General features: G+C 40.4%; 1 protein-coding gene across 1 annotated transcript in view; it reads right to left on the minus strand.

The window, feature by feature from the left end:
• Positions 1-415: 415 nt before the first annotated feature.
• Positions 416-14,612, minus strand: part of SLC9C2 (solute carrier family 9 member C2 (putative)) — a 97,758-nt gene continuing 83,561 nt past the window's right edge. The window contains exons 23-27 of the mRNA XM_077982083.1: positions 6,765-6,896; positions 4,041-4,226; positions 2,408-2,492; positions 2,149-2,156; positions 416-475 (exon numbers count right to left, since the gene is read on the minus strand). Coding sequence (XP_077838209.1) covers positions 416-475; positions 2,149-2,156; positions 2,408-2,492; positions 4,041-4,226; positions 6,765-6,896 — 471 coding nt within the window. The remainder of the gene's footprint in view (positions 476-2,148; positions 2,157-2,407; positions 2,493-4,040; positions 4,227-6,764; positions 6,897-14,612) is intronic.

Genomic DNA, 14,612 nt, shown 5'->3' on the forward strand with positions numbered 1-14,612 from the left:
TAGGAAGATGTCTATGATCAGCCTGTGACCCCACAAATTGCAAGCATAGCAATCTATACATCCAGGAATCCACACTCCAAAGGCAGAAGCATGGAGATTTAGACTCTGGTGTCTACACGTGTGCATGATGTATGTCTCTCCTCACTGCAAATTCCATAGATTCCTATTCTTTGACCTAAATATCAGTGAGGGGGGAAAAATGGGGTGGGGCAAAATTACGTCTTTCAAAAATACTCTGTAATTTTAATTTTTAAGTAATTCAGATGGGCTTTATTCTAATTTGTCCCAATTAATGAGTTGTAGCTAGGAGTGTCTTTTCTCACCACCTACATTTTGCTATTTTACCTCAATTTGTTTTAGCTGTATAGTTCAATATTTGCAGTAAGAAAAAAATATAATCAAAGTGTCAAGTTTATTACCTCATCTCTTGTCTTCCAGTCATATTCTCTCCCTGTTGTTTGAAGACCAGTGTCGACTGAGGTTAACCAAATCCGATCATTGAACAGAAAAAGTAAATTAGGAATTTAAGAGTAAAGGCAACCAGAAAATATTTTCTATTTGCTTTCTCCCTATAAGTCTCCCTTTTCCCTTCCCCCTCTCAAATGTCCCTGTTTTTTCTTCCCTCAGAGGTTTGTGGTAGGCTCCCTAAAGTCCAATACAAGGGCTGACAAACTCATATGGGAATAGGCAGATCACGTAAACAGTTGAAGTGGGCTGGGTAAAGGCAAGAGGGAGCCGTGTGGACTGTGGCAAGCTGCAGAGCGTCTGCTCCCTCTATAGACGCCAACTGATACTCAGCCCTATCTGTTGCCACATACAGGAATGAGGGCTGAGTGCTGGCTGACCTTATTCTTTCATGAAAACTTCAAAATCTGCATTTTTAAAATGCAAAACATTTGTTTCTATTTGGCAACTAATTTTAAAATTTTAAAAGAAAACAAGTGACTCTTAAACAAATTAAGAGTCAAAGATCCAGTCCATGTGCCTACCATTTGTGACTTTTGTCTCAAACCCATGAGGAATACAAAGTGATGTGTTTCCCTCTATCTAAAAATGATTACAGAGGAACTCATGAAGAAAAGGGGCCTGTGAGCACAAGAACACTAGGGACCTGTGCCCTGCTCCCTGACAGTGCTTAAGATCTCTGACTCAATAGCACTTCTTAGGGTGACCCAAGGGGGCTGACGCTAGGCCCTGAGTTCCCAGCCTTGCCATAGACTCCTGTGCCCCAAGAGTGATTTGGAAGCAGCAGAGCAGCAGACTTTCAGAGACTGTGTGGGCTGGGGAAATGGTCATCTCAGTGCTAGCCCACTTGGACAGGTGACCCAATAGCAGAGGAGGCTCCCTAAATCATAGTGCTATGTATGACCCTAGAAGAGGGGGTGAAGGGTGAGCCACAGGAACCTCTGAGGTTCAAATTGCTGCCAAGGGAAAAGTATAATTACTTATTGAATATCTCTCTCTCCTGTGAAGGCAAATACCTCATCTGGCTCACTCACCAATTGGCTCTTGGCACAGTACCCAGCACACAGTGGGGCTGAATTTTATAAAAAGTATGCAATTGAGAAATAGTGAGATATAAGATACTGAGAAAACCTCACTCTTCGCACACAATTTGAAATCATGTAAATCCCTCCCCCAAAGCAACGATTCATTAAGAATTGCATAATAGATAAACCGATGGATCACATGAATTGTAAACACTGGGATGGTGCAGGTTAGAGTTACAAACCCAGAATGTGTCCTCAAGCTGGGACAGCTGGGAGAATGTTGTCATTGGGCTTGGGAGGGCAGGGATGCTGAGCAGAAGATGAAAGATCCTGAGTGTGCTTTTTCTAGCAAGCTCCTCCTATCAAGTCTTCTCTGTATAATGCTTAGCATCATGATGCATGCAGTTGGATGCTAATAAACGTAACTATAACTACTCAGTGACTATCAAAGCATACTCAAAGCAAGTCATTTGACTTGTAGCTGTGACCATGGTTTGGAATACTCACTGAGCATGGGTAAGGTTCCCTATTCCCTTCAGTTGCTGGGAGCAAACCAGCTCCCCATACCTGGGCTCCTGTGAGAGAGTCTGTTCCCTCCCCATTCCTGCACTGCCAGCACCATGTGGTTCCAGCCTACCAGGGCAGCAACAGAGTGCACCGCAGAAGCTGCTCTCCCCTGACTAGTGTATGGAGGGAGGGACACGGCAGAGGAAGGAGCCACCTGGATTTTAGTGTCTGGAAGTCTCTCATATGTGACCTCCCAGAGCAATGTGGCAGCCAGGGTGGGCCCGAGGATGGGGACTAATGATAAACCCACATAGTGCCCTCTCAAATCACTTTCTTAGAGTTAAAGGAATTTTACATGTATTGAATTTCCTTCTCAATAGTTTTCCTACCACTAAAGGTCTATCCCTTACCCATGACATTGGTGTTACTATTCCTTTGGGTAAGCTCTGATGCTTGGACTATTAGCAGCTTGCTTAAATCAGAAGTTCCCTGAACCTAGAGGAGAAAAGTCAAAATTAGTCAAAAGAGCATTCTTTGATCTCTAACCTGGCTTCTTTCTAACATTTGCAAAGAGTATAAAAAATAAGCCAAAGCGTAGAGCTGGGTCTTCAATCTTGGCTCTGTATTCTAAATTTCAAATCCTCTTTGATGTTGAGAAGTCTTAGACCAACAAATTGTCCTTGCATATTTAGACACCAGAGAGGAAATTTCTACACCTTACTTGTAACTAGACTGGAAATTCCCAGTTTGGAAAGCAGGGAATCCCCAGCATCCAGTAAGCTACTTTTACTCCTACACTGAAGCTCAAGGGCTCAAGGCTCAGCATTCCCAGGATAGCAAGACTGTCTTCCTTTCTTAGACCATTTGTCCTATGTGCCATAAAATCTGCCTCCCAGAATGCCAGCAGCAAACAAGGAATCATCGTAACTATCATTTTTAGATTACCACACATTATCTCATTTAATCCTCACAATAACCCGATAAGATGGCTGCTGACCTTATCCCTATCTATCTTACTAAGAAGGAAATTGAGGGTCAGAAAGGTTAAGCAGCTTACCTAAGCTCAAGTACAAGTAGGCACAGGGGTCAAGTTTTAAGTCTAAGTGTGCCTGACTCCAAACCCTGGTCTCTTAAGACGCTAAGCTGCAGTATTACTCCTGTTGCCCGCTTGCCTCTTACCTCCATCCTTTGTTTCAAAAGTAAACAAGATTTTAATTTTCTATTAAAAACATTTAAATTACCTTCATCATCTGAATTGATGAAAGGTACAAAGTAAGAATGTTTTGAAAGGAAAAAATTCACTTTTTAGGTTTACCAACTTTTCCAGGACAAATTTTCCTAATGAATTTTCACAGTCTGAACTGGCAGAAAAGGTCTCTCCCATAGGGGAGAAACTTACTCCCAGATTTAAAGAGATGTTGTCTCTTCCCATGGCTTCTTGGTCCTCCCCATTCCTCTGTCCAGTGGCAGGCAGCTTGGACCATTAGGGAGTTTGCTTCTACCCTTCCCATGCCCTGTTATGTCCTAGGTGGTCACACTTCCTTTGTCATTACAGAGGTATGGAATGCTGAGACCCAGGGCCCAGGATCTACTATCAAGTGACCACAGCCCCCAATGTGGCAACAAAATGATGTGGCCCCTGCTCTACTCCTTTCTTGTCAACCGGTGCAGATACTTCCAGAGCTATGCAGATACTTCCAGAGCTATGCTAGAACATAGCATCATTGCCTTGGTGTAAACCAGGGAAAACTTACTGCATCTCATCCTTCCTCTGGCACAGCCGCATGCCAGAGCAAAGGGCGTGCATGGCAAGCAAACAGCAGGCAGATTCCAGCTCCCTGTCCCCTGGGCACACCCTGGTGTAGGGCACCTGTACTACAGTACACAGAAGCCCTTGATACATTTTTACTGTTTGCAAAAGGCAAGTAAGAACTACAGGGTTATTCCAGGTTAAATTTCTTTTTAAGGTGGCCAGTTGAGTTTTAAAGTCACTTTTGAAGCACTGTGAAAAGCAAGAGACTCTTTAGAAACGATACTTCTTACCTGCTCACAGGTTGTAGGTATAATGCAAGGTGCAAAATATGGTTCCTCTGTCTTAGTATCAATTACACTGCCATACACAAGGATAACAAATTTCATGGTCATATTATCAATATTCATTTCATTATAGCTTGATAAAGTTTCCACATATGCTTGATTGAACATCACACACTTCTGAAACTTTAAGTCCTACGATAAAATTGCATTTTTAAAAATAAGTCATACAAACTGACAGATGGTATCAAGAAGAAAACAGATTCACTGATCGATCTGAATTATTTGAGGATGTCAGAAGGTACACGGCCCCTGGCACCAACAGACAGGATTTATTTAGCATTCAGAATGGCCTCTGACAAATGTCTAAATTCCAAGTGTTTGTGCTGTTAATGGGCCCTGGATACTATTGCCCAGCCCTAATTTGTGAGCTGTCAGCCACAGCAGGGTACTCGGCTATGACTCAGGAGATTTCTATTTGCACAAAGACCCAGAGTCTTAAAAGATTCAGAGGGTCACCTAGCAGTAAGCTTACATTCCATTTGACAGGTGAATAGGAATAACACAAAGCCAAAAGAAAGCAAGCTAGAGTCTGAGCTATACTTCAAGGCTCAGAGTCATAGACTTTAGAACTGGGAGGGAGCTATTATGGGTTGAATTGAGCACACACACACACACACACCCCCCACCTCCCACCCAATTCTTATGCTGAAGTCCTAACTCCCAGTATCCTGGAATGTGACCTTATGGAAATGGGTCACTGCAGATGCAATTAGTTAAGATGAAGTCATACTGGAAGAAGATGGGCCTCTAATTTGAATAACTAGTGTCCTTATAAAAAAGGGAAATTTGGACACAGACTTGCACACAGGGAGAACGCCACGTGAATATGAAGGCAGCTATTTATAAGCCAAGGAGGGAGGCCTGGCCCAGATTCTCCCTCACAGCCCCTCAGTAGGAGCCAACCCTCCCAACACCTTGATTTCTAATTTCTAGCCTCCAGAACTGTGAAACAATGCATTTCTGTTTTTTTTACGCCACCCAGTTTGTGGCTTGCAAACTAACCCAGGAACTTAGAGATCAGCCCAACAGTAGGAATCTCCTGCACAGGACCCTGACAGGGCTGTCAGCTCAGTCTAAACATCTCCACCCCCAAGCAGGGCACGGCTACAAGAGCCAGTCCTTGAATCTCAGTCATTGACAGGCGAATCATACATTTATTTGCTGAGGGCACCAGCACAACTAGGACACCAAAAACATTTAAAAATTAGCAAATTTATCAGCATTTCGCAACCAGAAAATCTAAAAACAATCAGCTGTTTTAGTTTGATTTTAAAATGCATATACTTTTTGAGTTCTGTGATTTAGAGGGAAAAAAATCTTAATTGGCTAGTTCTTTAATGGGAAAAAAACAAAAAAAAAAGAAAGAAAGAAACTATTAAATAGAGATTCTCTGTTTAAAAATAGACATTTTTTAATGTTTTGTATCTGTACTTTCTCATTTATATAATGAATATGTGTTGCTTGTGAATTAAAAAAAAATGTAAAGGACATTCACCTTATTATTGAATCAAGTCTGAGTCCATAGTTTATATCCATTCGTCCTAATTCTCACCCCTGGAGTTTCATACTAGACTCTAAATTTGTCCCACTCCTCATGAAGAGGCAAGGTAAAAGGAAAAGAGAAGAATTCCAATTCCCTTATCCCTCTGCTAAAATTTTTCTGAAAGTTATTATTGCAATATAGTAAAAGAAACCTTACTGGCATATATGACACACTCATTTTTTAACCCAATGTTTATTTATATCCAGTTGCTCAGTTCAGTGAATATTACTGAACTTCAGATCTTTCCCAGTTCACTTCCCCAGTTCCGACTCACTAGCTAGTAAGGGTTCCAACAGTGACTAAATAGGATACAAATGTGAGATTGTAAATTGTGCTTGTCCAGAGACAAACTTGAACCACTACTGTTTGGAGGGGAAGTCCATGAGAGAGGCTCAGTCACCTCCACAAAGATTTTGAAAAGGCAGGAGATTTATAGATTTATATTAACATTGGCAGAGTAGGCAATAATAAATACAGACGGAGCGATTGTTAACACATTCTGATTAACACTATGCTTGGTTCAGGGGGGATCTACCTATTTTGAATTTGCTAAATCTACCTTTTTTTTGAAATGATTGCAAGTAGCTTGGGAAAATTAGCTGTGACAAAAGGATTGACAACCTGTAGGAACTCAGGATAAGAGAGCAGTTAAAATTCTAGCAATCTCATTTTAGAAAATCAGACACAGGGCCAGGCACGGTGGCTCACGCCTATAATCCCAGCACTTTGGGAGGCCGAGGTGAGCAGATCACTTGAGGTCAGGAGTTCAAGACCAGCCTGGACAACATGGTGAAACCCTGTCTCTACTAATAATAATACAAAAAAAATGATCCAGGGGTAGTGGCAGGCGCCTATAATCCCAGCTACTTGGGAGGCTGAGGCAGGAGAATTGCTTGAACCTCGGAGACAGAGGTTGCAGTAAGCTGAGATTGCACCATTGCACTCCAGTGTGGGCAACAGAGTGAGACTCTGTCTCAAACACACACACACACACACACACACACATACACACACATACACGCACACAAATTTCCTTTCTATTTGTATCTCAAAAATATGAAACGCATTCTGTAAAAAATACAATGCATAAAAATTCAATTTATTAATATTTTAATCATGTAACTTACCTCGTCAATAAGACTTGGTTCAAAATACTGGTAGGCAGTACTGAGAGCAAGCTTTAGCCATATTTTGTATTCCAGAGATGGCCAGAAGGCATCAAAGCCTTCATATAAATCCTCCAGGGAGATAAAGCAGGCCTGAAACAAAAAGACCGCAGGCCATAGCAGCTTGATTTGGAACTAAATTACAAGACCATCAAAAAACAAGATGCCTGCGGATTTAACCTTCAGAAAAACTATCAATTCTAGCATAATTATGATACTCTTGTCATTTAGAAGCATTTGTATTGTGAAAATGGTTGTTTGCTAAGTATAAGATGATAAAATGTATGGTGCGATTAAAGCTATATACTTTAATAAGAGACCAGAAAAATGTATATCAGTCAATAGATACAATGAAGGATATGGCTCATGAGCCCAAAGCCCAGGATTCAGGAACTAAGCCATATGAACTTATCTATTTTTATTGTCATGGTAGATAAAGTGAGCTCATTCACGGTATTTGTTTCCAGAGGCAAATAGTTTACCTGAATAAAAAAAATACACTTTCAGATTCAAGTTACACGAACTTCAGTGAATTCAATTCAGCCTTATGACTAAACTCATGCCTCTTCCAAAAATAAAATGACATGAAATAGCTAAAACAACATTTCCTTCCACTCCACGCACCCCTAAGACTCTGGATCCTGCTCTGTTGCATCAGATCGTCTCCAAAGATTGAGAATTCTTTGACTCATTTCTTTTTTTTTTTTTTAATTATTTTATTTTACTTTAAGTTCCGGGATACAAGTACAGAATGTGTCAGTGTGTTACATAGGTCTACGTGTGCCATGGTGCTTTGCTGCACCTATCAACATATCATCTAGGTTTTAAGCCCCACATGTATTAGCTGTTTAACCTAATGCTCTCATTCCTCTCACCCCCTCAATCCCCAAATGGCCCTGGTGTGTGATGTTCCCCTCCCTGTGTCCATGTGTTCTCATTGTTCAACTCCCACTTATGAGTGAGAACATGCAGTTTTTGGTTTTCTGTTCTGTGTTATTTTGCTGAGGATGATGGCTTCCAGTTTCATCTATGTCCCTGCAAAGGACATGTTCTCATTCCTTTTTATGGCTGCATAGTGTTCCATGGTGTGTATGTACCACATTTTTTGATGGGCATTTAAGTTGGTTCCATGTCTTTACTATTGTGAATAGTGCCACAATAAACATACATGTGCATGTGTCTTTATAGTAGAATGATTTATATTCCTTTGGGTAGAATTCGGCTGTGAGTCTATCTGGGCCTGGGCTTTTTTATGGTTGGGCATATACCCAGTAATGGGATTGCTGGGTCAAACGGTATTTCTGGTTCTAGGTCCTTGAGGAATCACCACACTGTCTTCCACAATGGTTGAACTAATTTGCATTCCCACCAACAGTGTGAAAGCGTTCTTAGTTCTCCACAGCCTCACGAGCATCTGTTGTTTCCTGGCTTTTTTTTTTTCCTTTCTTTTCTTTTTCTTTATTCTTCTTTTTTTTTTTTTTCGAGACGGAGTCTCACTCTGTCACCAAGCTAGAGTGCAGTTGTGCATCTCGGCTTACTGCAACCTCCACCTCCTGGGTTCAAGCAATTATCCTGCCTCAGCCTCCCGAGTAGCTGTGACTATAGGTGTGCCACCATGCCCAGCTAATTTTTGTATTTTTAGTAGAGATGGCATTTCACCATGTTGGCCAGGATGGTCTCAATCTCTTGAACTCATGATTCGTCTGCCTCGGCCTTCCAAAGGGCTGGGATCACAGGTGTGAGCCACCACGCCTGGCCCATTTCCTAACTTTTAATAATTGCCATTCTGATTGGCGTGAGATGGTATCTCATTGCGGTTTTGATTTGCATTTTTGTAATCAGTGATGTTGAGCTTTTTTTCGTATGTTTTTTGGCCACGTAAATGACTTCTCTTGAAAGATGTCTGTTCATATCCTTTGCCCACTTTTTGATGGGATTTTTTCTTGTAAATTTGTTTAAGTTCCTTGTAGATTCCAGATATTAGACCTTTGTCAGTTTGGTAGATTGCAGTATTTTTCTCCCATTCTGTAGGTTGCCTGTTCATGTTGTGCAGAAGCTCTTTAATTAGATCCCACTTGTCAATTTGGGCTTTTGTTACAATTGCCTTTGGCATTTTTGTCATGAAGTCTTTGCCCATGCCTGCGTCCTGGGTGGTATTGCTTAGGTTTTCTTCTAGGGTTTTTACGGTTTTGGGTTTTACATGTAAGTCATCTTGAGTTAATTTTTGTAAAAGGTATAAGGAAGAGGTCCAGTTTTGGTTTTCTGCATATGGCTCGCCAGTTTTCCCAGCACCATTTACTGAATAGGAGATCCTTTCCCCATTGCTTGTTTTTATCAGGTTTGTCGAAGATCAGATGGTTGTATATGCGTACGGTTATTTCTGAGGCCTCTGTTCTGTTCCATTGGTCCACATGTCTGTTTTGGTACCAGTACCATGTTATTTTGGTTACTGTAGCCTTATAGTATAGTTTGAAGCCAAGTAGCGTGATGCCTCCAGCTTTGTTCTTTTTGCTTAGGATTGTCTTGGCTATGTGGGCTTTTTGGTTTCATACAAAATTTAAAATAGTTTTTTTCTAATTCTGTGAAGAATGTCAATGGTAGTTTGATGGAAATAGCATTGAATCTATAAATAACTTTGGGCAGTATGGCCATTTTCATGCTATTGATTCTTCCTATCCAAGAGCATGGAATGTTTTTCCATTTGTTTGTGTCCCCTCTTATTTCCTTGAGGAGTGACTTGCAGTTCTCCTTGAAAAGGTCCTTCACATCCCTTGTTAGTTATATTCCTAGGTATTTTATTCCCTTTGTAGCAATTATGAATCGGAGTTCATTCATGATTTGGCTCTCTGTTTGTCTGTTGTTGGTGCATAGCAATGCTTGTGATTTTTGCACATTGATTTTGTATCCTGAGACCTTGCTGAAATTGCTTATCAGCTTAAGGAGTTTGGGGACTGAGACAATGGGGTTTTCTAAATATAGAATCATGTCACCTGCAAACAGAGACAATTTGACTTCCTCTCTTCCCATTTGCATATCTTTATTATTTATCTTGCCTGGTTGCCCAGCCAGAACTTCTAATACTATGTTGAATAGGAGTGGTGAGAGAGGGCATCCTTGTCTTGTGCCAGTTTTCAAAGGAAATGCTTCCAGCTCTTGCCATTCAGTATGATATTGGCTGTGGGTTTGTCATAAATAGCTCTTATTATTTTGAGATATATTCCATCGATACCTACCTTATTGAGAGTTTTTAACATGAAGGGATGTGGAATTTTATTGAAGGCCTTTTCTGCATCTATTGAGATGATCATGTGGTTTTGTCATTGGTTCTGTTTATGTGATGGATTATCTTTATTGATTTGCAAATGTCGAACCAGTCTTGCATCCCAGGGATGAAGCTGACTTGATCGTGGTGGATAAACTTTTTGATGTGTTGCTGGATTTAGTTTGCCAGTATTTTATTGAGGATTTTTACATTGATGTTCATCAGAGATATTGGCCTGAAGTTTTCTTTTTGTTGTTGTTGCACCTCTGCCAGGTTTTGGTATCAGGATGATGCTGGCTTCATAAAATGAGTTAGGGAGGTGTCCCACCTTTTCAATTTTTTGGAGTAGTTTCAGAAGGAATGGTACCAGCTCCTCTTTGTATCTCTGGTAGAATTTGGCTGTGAGTCTCTCTGGTCCTGGGCTTTTTTGGGTTGGCAGGCTATTAATTACTGCTTCAACTTCAGAACTCATTATTGGTCTATTCAGGGACTTTAATTCTTCCTAGTTTAGTCTTGGGAGGGTGTATGTGTCCAGGAATTTATCCTTTTCTTTTAGATTTTCTAGTTTATTTACATAGAGGTGTTGATTCTCTGATGGTAGTTTGTATTTCTGTAGGGTCAGTGATGATATCTCCTTTATCATTTTTTATTATGTCTTTTTTATTTCTCTCTCTTTTCTTCTTTATTAATGTAGCTAGCAGTCTATCTACTTTGTTAATTTTTTCCAAAAAACCAGCTCCTGGATTCACTGATTTTTTTAAAGGGTTTTTTTGTGTCTCTATCTCCTTCATTTCTGCTCTGATGTTAATTATTTGTTGTCTTCTGCTAGCTTTTGGACTTGTTTGCTCTTGCTTCTCTAGCTCTTTTAATTGTGATGGTAGGGTGTTGATTTGAGATCTTTCTAGCTTTCTGATATGGGCATTTAGTGCTTATAAATTTACCTCTTAACACTGCTTTAGCTGTGTCCCAGAGATTCCATTATGTTGTCTCTTTGTTCTCATTGGTTTCAAAGAACTTCTTGATTTCTGCCTCAATTTCATTATTTACCCAGGAGTCATTCAGGAGCAGATTGTTCAATTTCCATGTACTTCAGTTTCCATGGTTTTGAGAGAGTTTCTTAATTCTGAGTTCTAATTTGATTGCACTGTGGTCGAGAGAGAGTTTGTTATGGTTTCGGTTCTCTTGCATTTGCCGAGGAGTGTTTTGCTTCCAATTATGTGGTCGATTTTAAAATAAGTGCCATGCGGCACTGAGAATAATGTATATTCTGTTGATTTGGGGTGGAGAGTTCTGTAAATGTCTATTAGTTCCACTTGATCCAGAGCTGAGTTCAGGTCCTGAATATCCTTGTTAATTTTCTGTCTTGTTGATCTGTCTAATAGTGACATTGGGGTGTTAAAGTCTCCCACTATTATTGTGTGGAAGTCCAAGTCTCTTTGTAAGTCTCTAAGAATTTATTTTATGAATCTGGGTGCTCCTGTATTGGGTGCATATATATTTAGGATAGTTAGCTTTTCTTGTTGAATTGATCCCTTTACCATTATGTAATGCCCTTATTTGTCTTTTTTGATCTTTGTTGGTTTAAAGTCTGTTTTGTCAGATACTAGTATTGCAACACCTGCTTTTTTTGTTTTGTTTTCCATTTGCTTGGTAATTTTTCCTCCATCCCTTTGTTTTGAGCCTATGGGGGTCTTTCCATGTGAGATGAGTCTCCTAAACGCACCACACCAATGAGTCCTGACTCTTTATCCAATTTGCCAGTCTGTGTCTTTTAATTGGGGCATTTAGCCCATTTACATTTAAGGTTAACATTGTTATGTGTGAATTTGAGCGTGTCATCGTGACGCTATCTGGTTATTTTGCACACTATGCAAAATAGTTGATGCAGAATAGTTGATGCAGTTTCTTCATAGTGCCATTGGCCTTTATATGTTTGGAGTGTTTTTGCAGTGGCTGGTACCAGTTGTCCCTTTCCATATTTAGTGCTTCCTTCAGGAGCTCTTCCAAGGCAGGCCTGGTGATGACAAAATCCCTCAGCATTTGTTTGTCTGGAAATAATTTTATTTCTCCTTTTTCTATGAAGCTTAGTTTAGCTGGGTATGAAGGTCTGGGATGAAAATTATTTTCTTTAAGAATGTTGAATATTGGCCCCCACTGTCTTCTGGCTTGTAGGGTTTCTGCTGAGAGGTCCACTGTTAGTCTGATGGGCTTCCTTTTGTAGGTGACCTGGCCTTTCTCTCTGGCTGCCCTTAACATTTTTTCCTTCATTTCGACCTTGAAGAATCTGATGATTATGTGTCTTGGGGTTGATCTTCTCATGAAGTATCTTAGTGGTGTTCTCTGTATTTCCTGAATTTGAATGTTGGTCTTTCTTGCTGGGTCAGGGAAGTTCTCCTGGATAACATCCTGATCCTGAAGTGTGTTTTCCAACTTGGTTCCATTCTACCTGTCTCTTTTAGATACTCCAATCAATCATAGGTTTGGTCTTTTTACATAGTCCCATATTTCTCAGAGGTTTTGTTTTTCCTTTTCATTCTTTTTTCTCTAATCTTCTCTTCTTGCCTTATTTCAGCAAGATGGTCTTCAGACTCTGATATCCTTTCTTCCACTTGATAGATTCAGCTATTGATCCTTATGCATGCTTCATGAAGTGTTCATGCTGTGTTTTTCAGCTCCATCAGGTCATTTATGTTCCTTTCAAACTGATTATTCTAGTTAGCAGCTCCTGTAACCTTTTATGAAGATTCTTAGCTTCTTTGCATTCGGTTTGAACATGCTCCTTTAGTTCAGCAGAGTTTGTTATTACCCACCTTCCGAAGCCTACTTCTGTCAATTCATCCATCTTATCCTCCATCCAGTTCTGTGCCTTTACTGGACAGGCATTGCGATCATTTGTAGGGGAAGAGGCACTCTGGCCTTTTGGGTTTTCAGTGTTTTTTCGTTGATTCTTTCTCATGTTCATGAGTTTGTTTAATATTGATCTTTGAGGCTGTTGACCCTTGGATGGGGTTTTTGTGGGGACTTTTTTTTGTTGTTGATGCTGTTGTTGTTGCTTTCTGTCTGTTTTTCTTGCAATGGTCAGGTCCTTCTTCTGTAGGGCTGCTGCAGTTTGCTGGGGGTTTGCTTCAGGACCCATTCATCTGGTTTGCTCCCACACCTGGATATGTCACTCGAGGAGGCTGGAGAACAGCAAAGATGGGTGCCTGCTCCTTCCTCTGGGAACTCTGACCTTGAGGGGCACCAACCTATGCTCCTGTATAGGGTGTCTGACAACCCCTGTTGGAGGGTCTCACCCAGTTGGGTGGCACAGGGAGCAGGACCCATTTAACGAACCACTTTGACTGTTCCTTGGTCTTTGGCTCATTTTTATTTGAATTTCCCACACCTAGTGAAATGTCAGGACACTTAGGTGTTGAATAGATAACTTCTTACTTAGCAAATGAAACATAGAAGGAAGTTTAAAAACAAATATTCCTTTTTTAACTTTTAAGTTCAGTGGTACATATGCAGGTTTGTTGCATAGGTAACCTTGTGCCATGGGGGTTTGTTGTACAGATGATTTCATCACCCATGTACCTGTAGTTATTTTTCCTGATTCTCTCCCTCCTCCCACCCTCCACCCTCCAAAAGGCCCCAGTGTGTTTTATTCCCTTCTATGTGTCCATGTGTTCTCATCATTTAGCTCCCACTTATACGTAAGAACATGTGATATTTGGCTTTCTGTTCCTGCATTAATTTACTAAGGATAATGGCCTCCAGCTCCATCCACAGTTCCTGCAAAAGACATGATCTCACTCTTTTTTAGGGCTACATAATATTCTATGGTATATATGTACCATTTCTTTATCCACTCTATCATTGACAGGCATTTAGGTTGATTCCATGTCTTTGCTATTGTGAATAGTGCTGCAGTGACATACATGTGCATGTGTCTTTATAATAGAATGATTTATATTCCTTTGGGTATATACCCAGTAATGGAATTGCTGGGTCCATGGTATTTCTCTCTTTAGGTCTTTGAGGAAACGTCACACTGTCTTCCACAATGGTTGAATTAATTTATACTCCCACCAACAGTGTGTAATTGTTCCTTTTTCTCCACAACCTCTCCAGCACCTGTTACTTTTTGACTTTTTAATAGCAGCCATTCTGACTGGTGTGAGGTGGTATCTCATTGTGGTTTTGATTTGCATTTCTCTATTGATCAGTGATGTTGAGCTTTTTTTGCATGTGCTTGTTGGCCACACGTATGTCTTCTTTTGAAAAGCATCTGTTCATATCCTTTGCCCACTTTTAACGGGGTTGTTTTAAAAACAAATAAATATTCTTTAAAAACACTGTTGTCATAATGGTGACCATTTATTGAGCACCTTTATGTGTCAGGCATGTTACGTAGATGTTTTCCTAATCCTCATAACATCAAAAGGTAGGTATTCTCTCTACTTCATAAACAAGGACACTGAGACTTAAGGAGGTTAAATAACTACTCCCTTAGGCAGGATGCAGTGGAGCTTGGCAGAGCCTGGCATGTGAGACACTAAATCTGC

The sequence above is a fragment of the Macaca mulatta genome, chromosome 1, assembly GCF_049350105.2.
Source record: "Macaca mulatta isolate MMU2019108-1 chromosome 1, T2T-MMU8v2.0, whole genome shotgun sequence".
NCBI classification, from domain to species: domain Eukaryota; kingdom Metazoa; phylum Chordata; class Mammalia; order Primates; family Cercopithecidae; genus Macaca; species Macaca mulatta.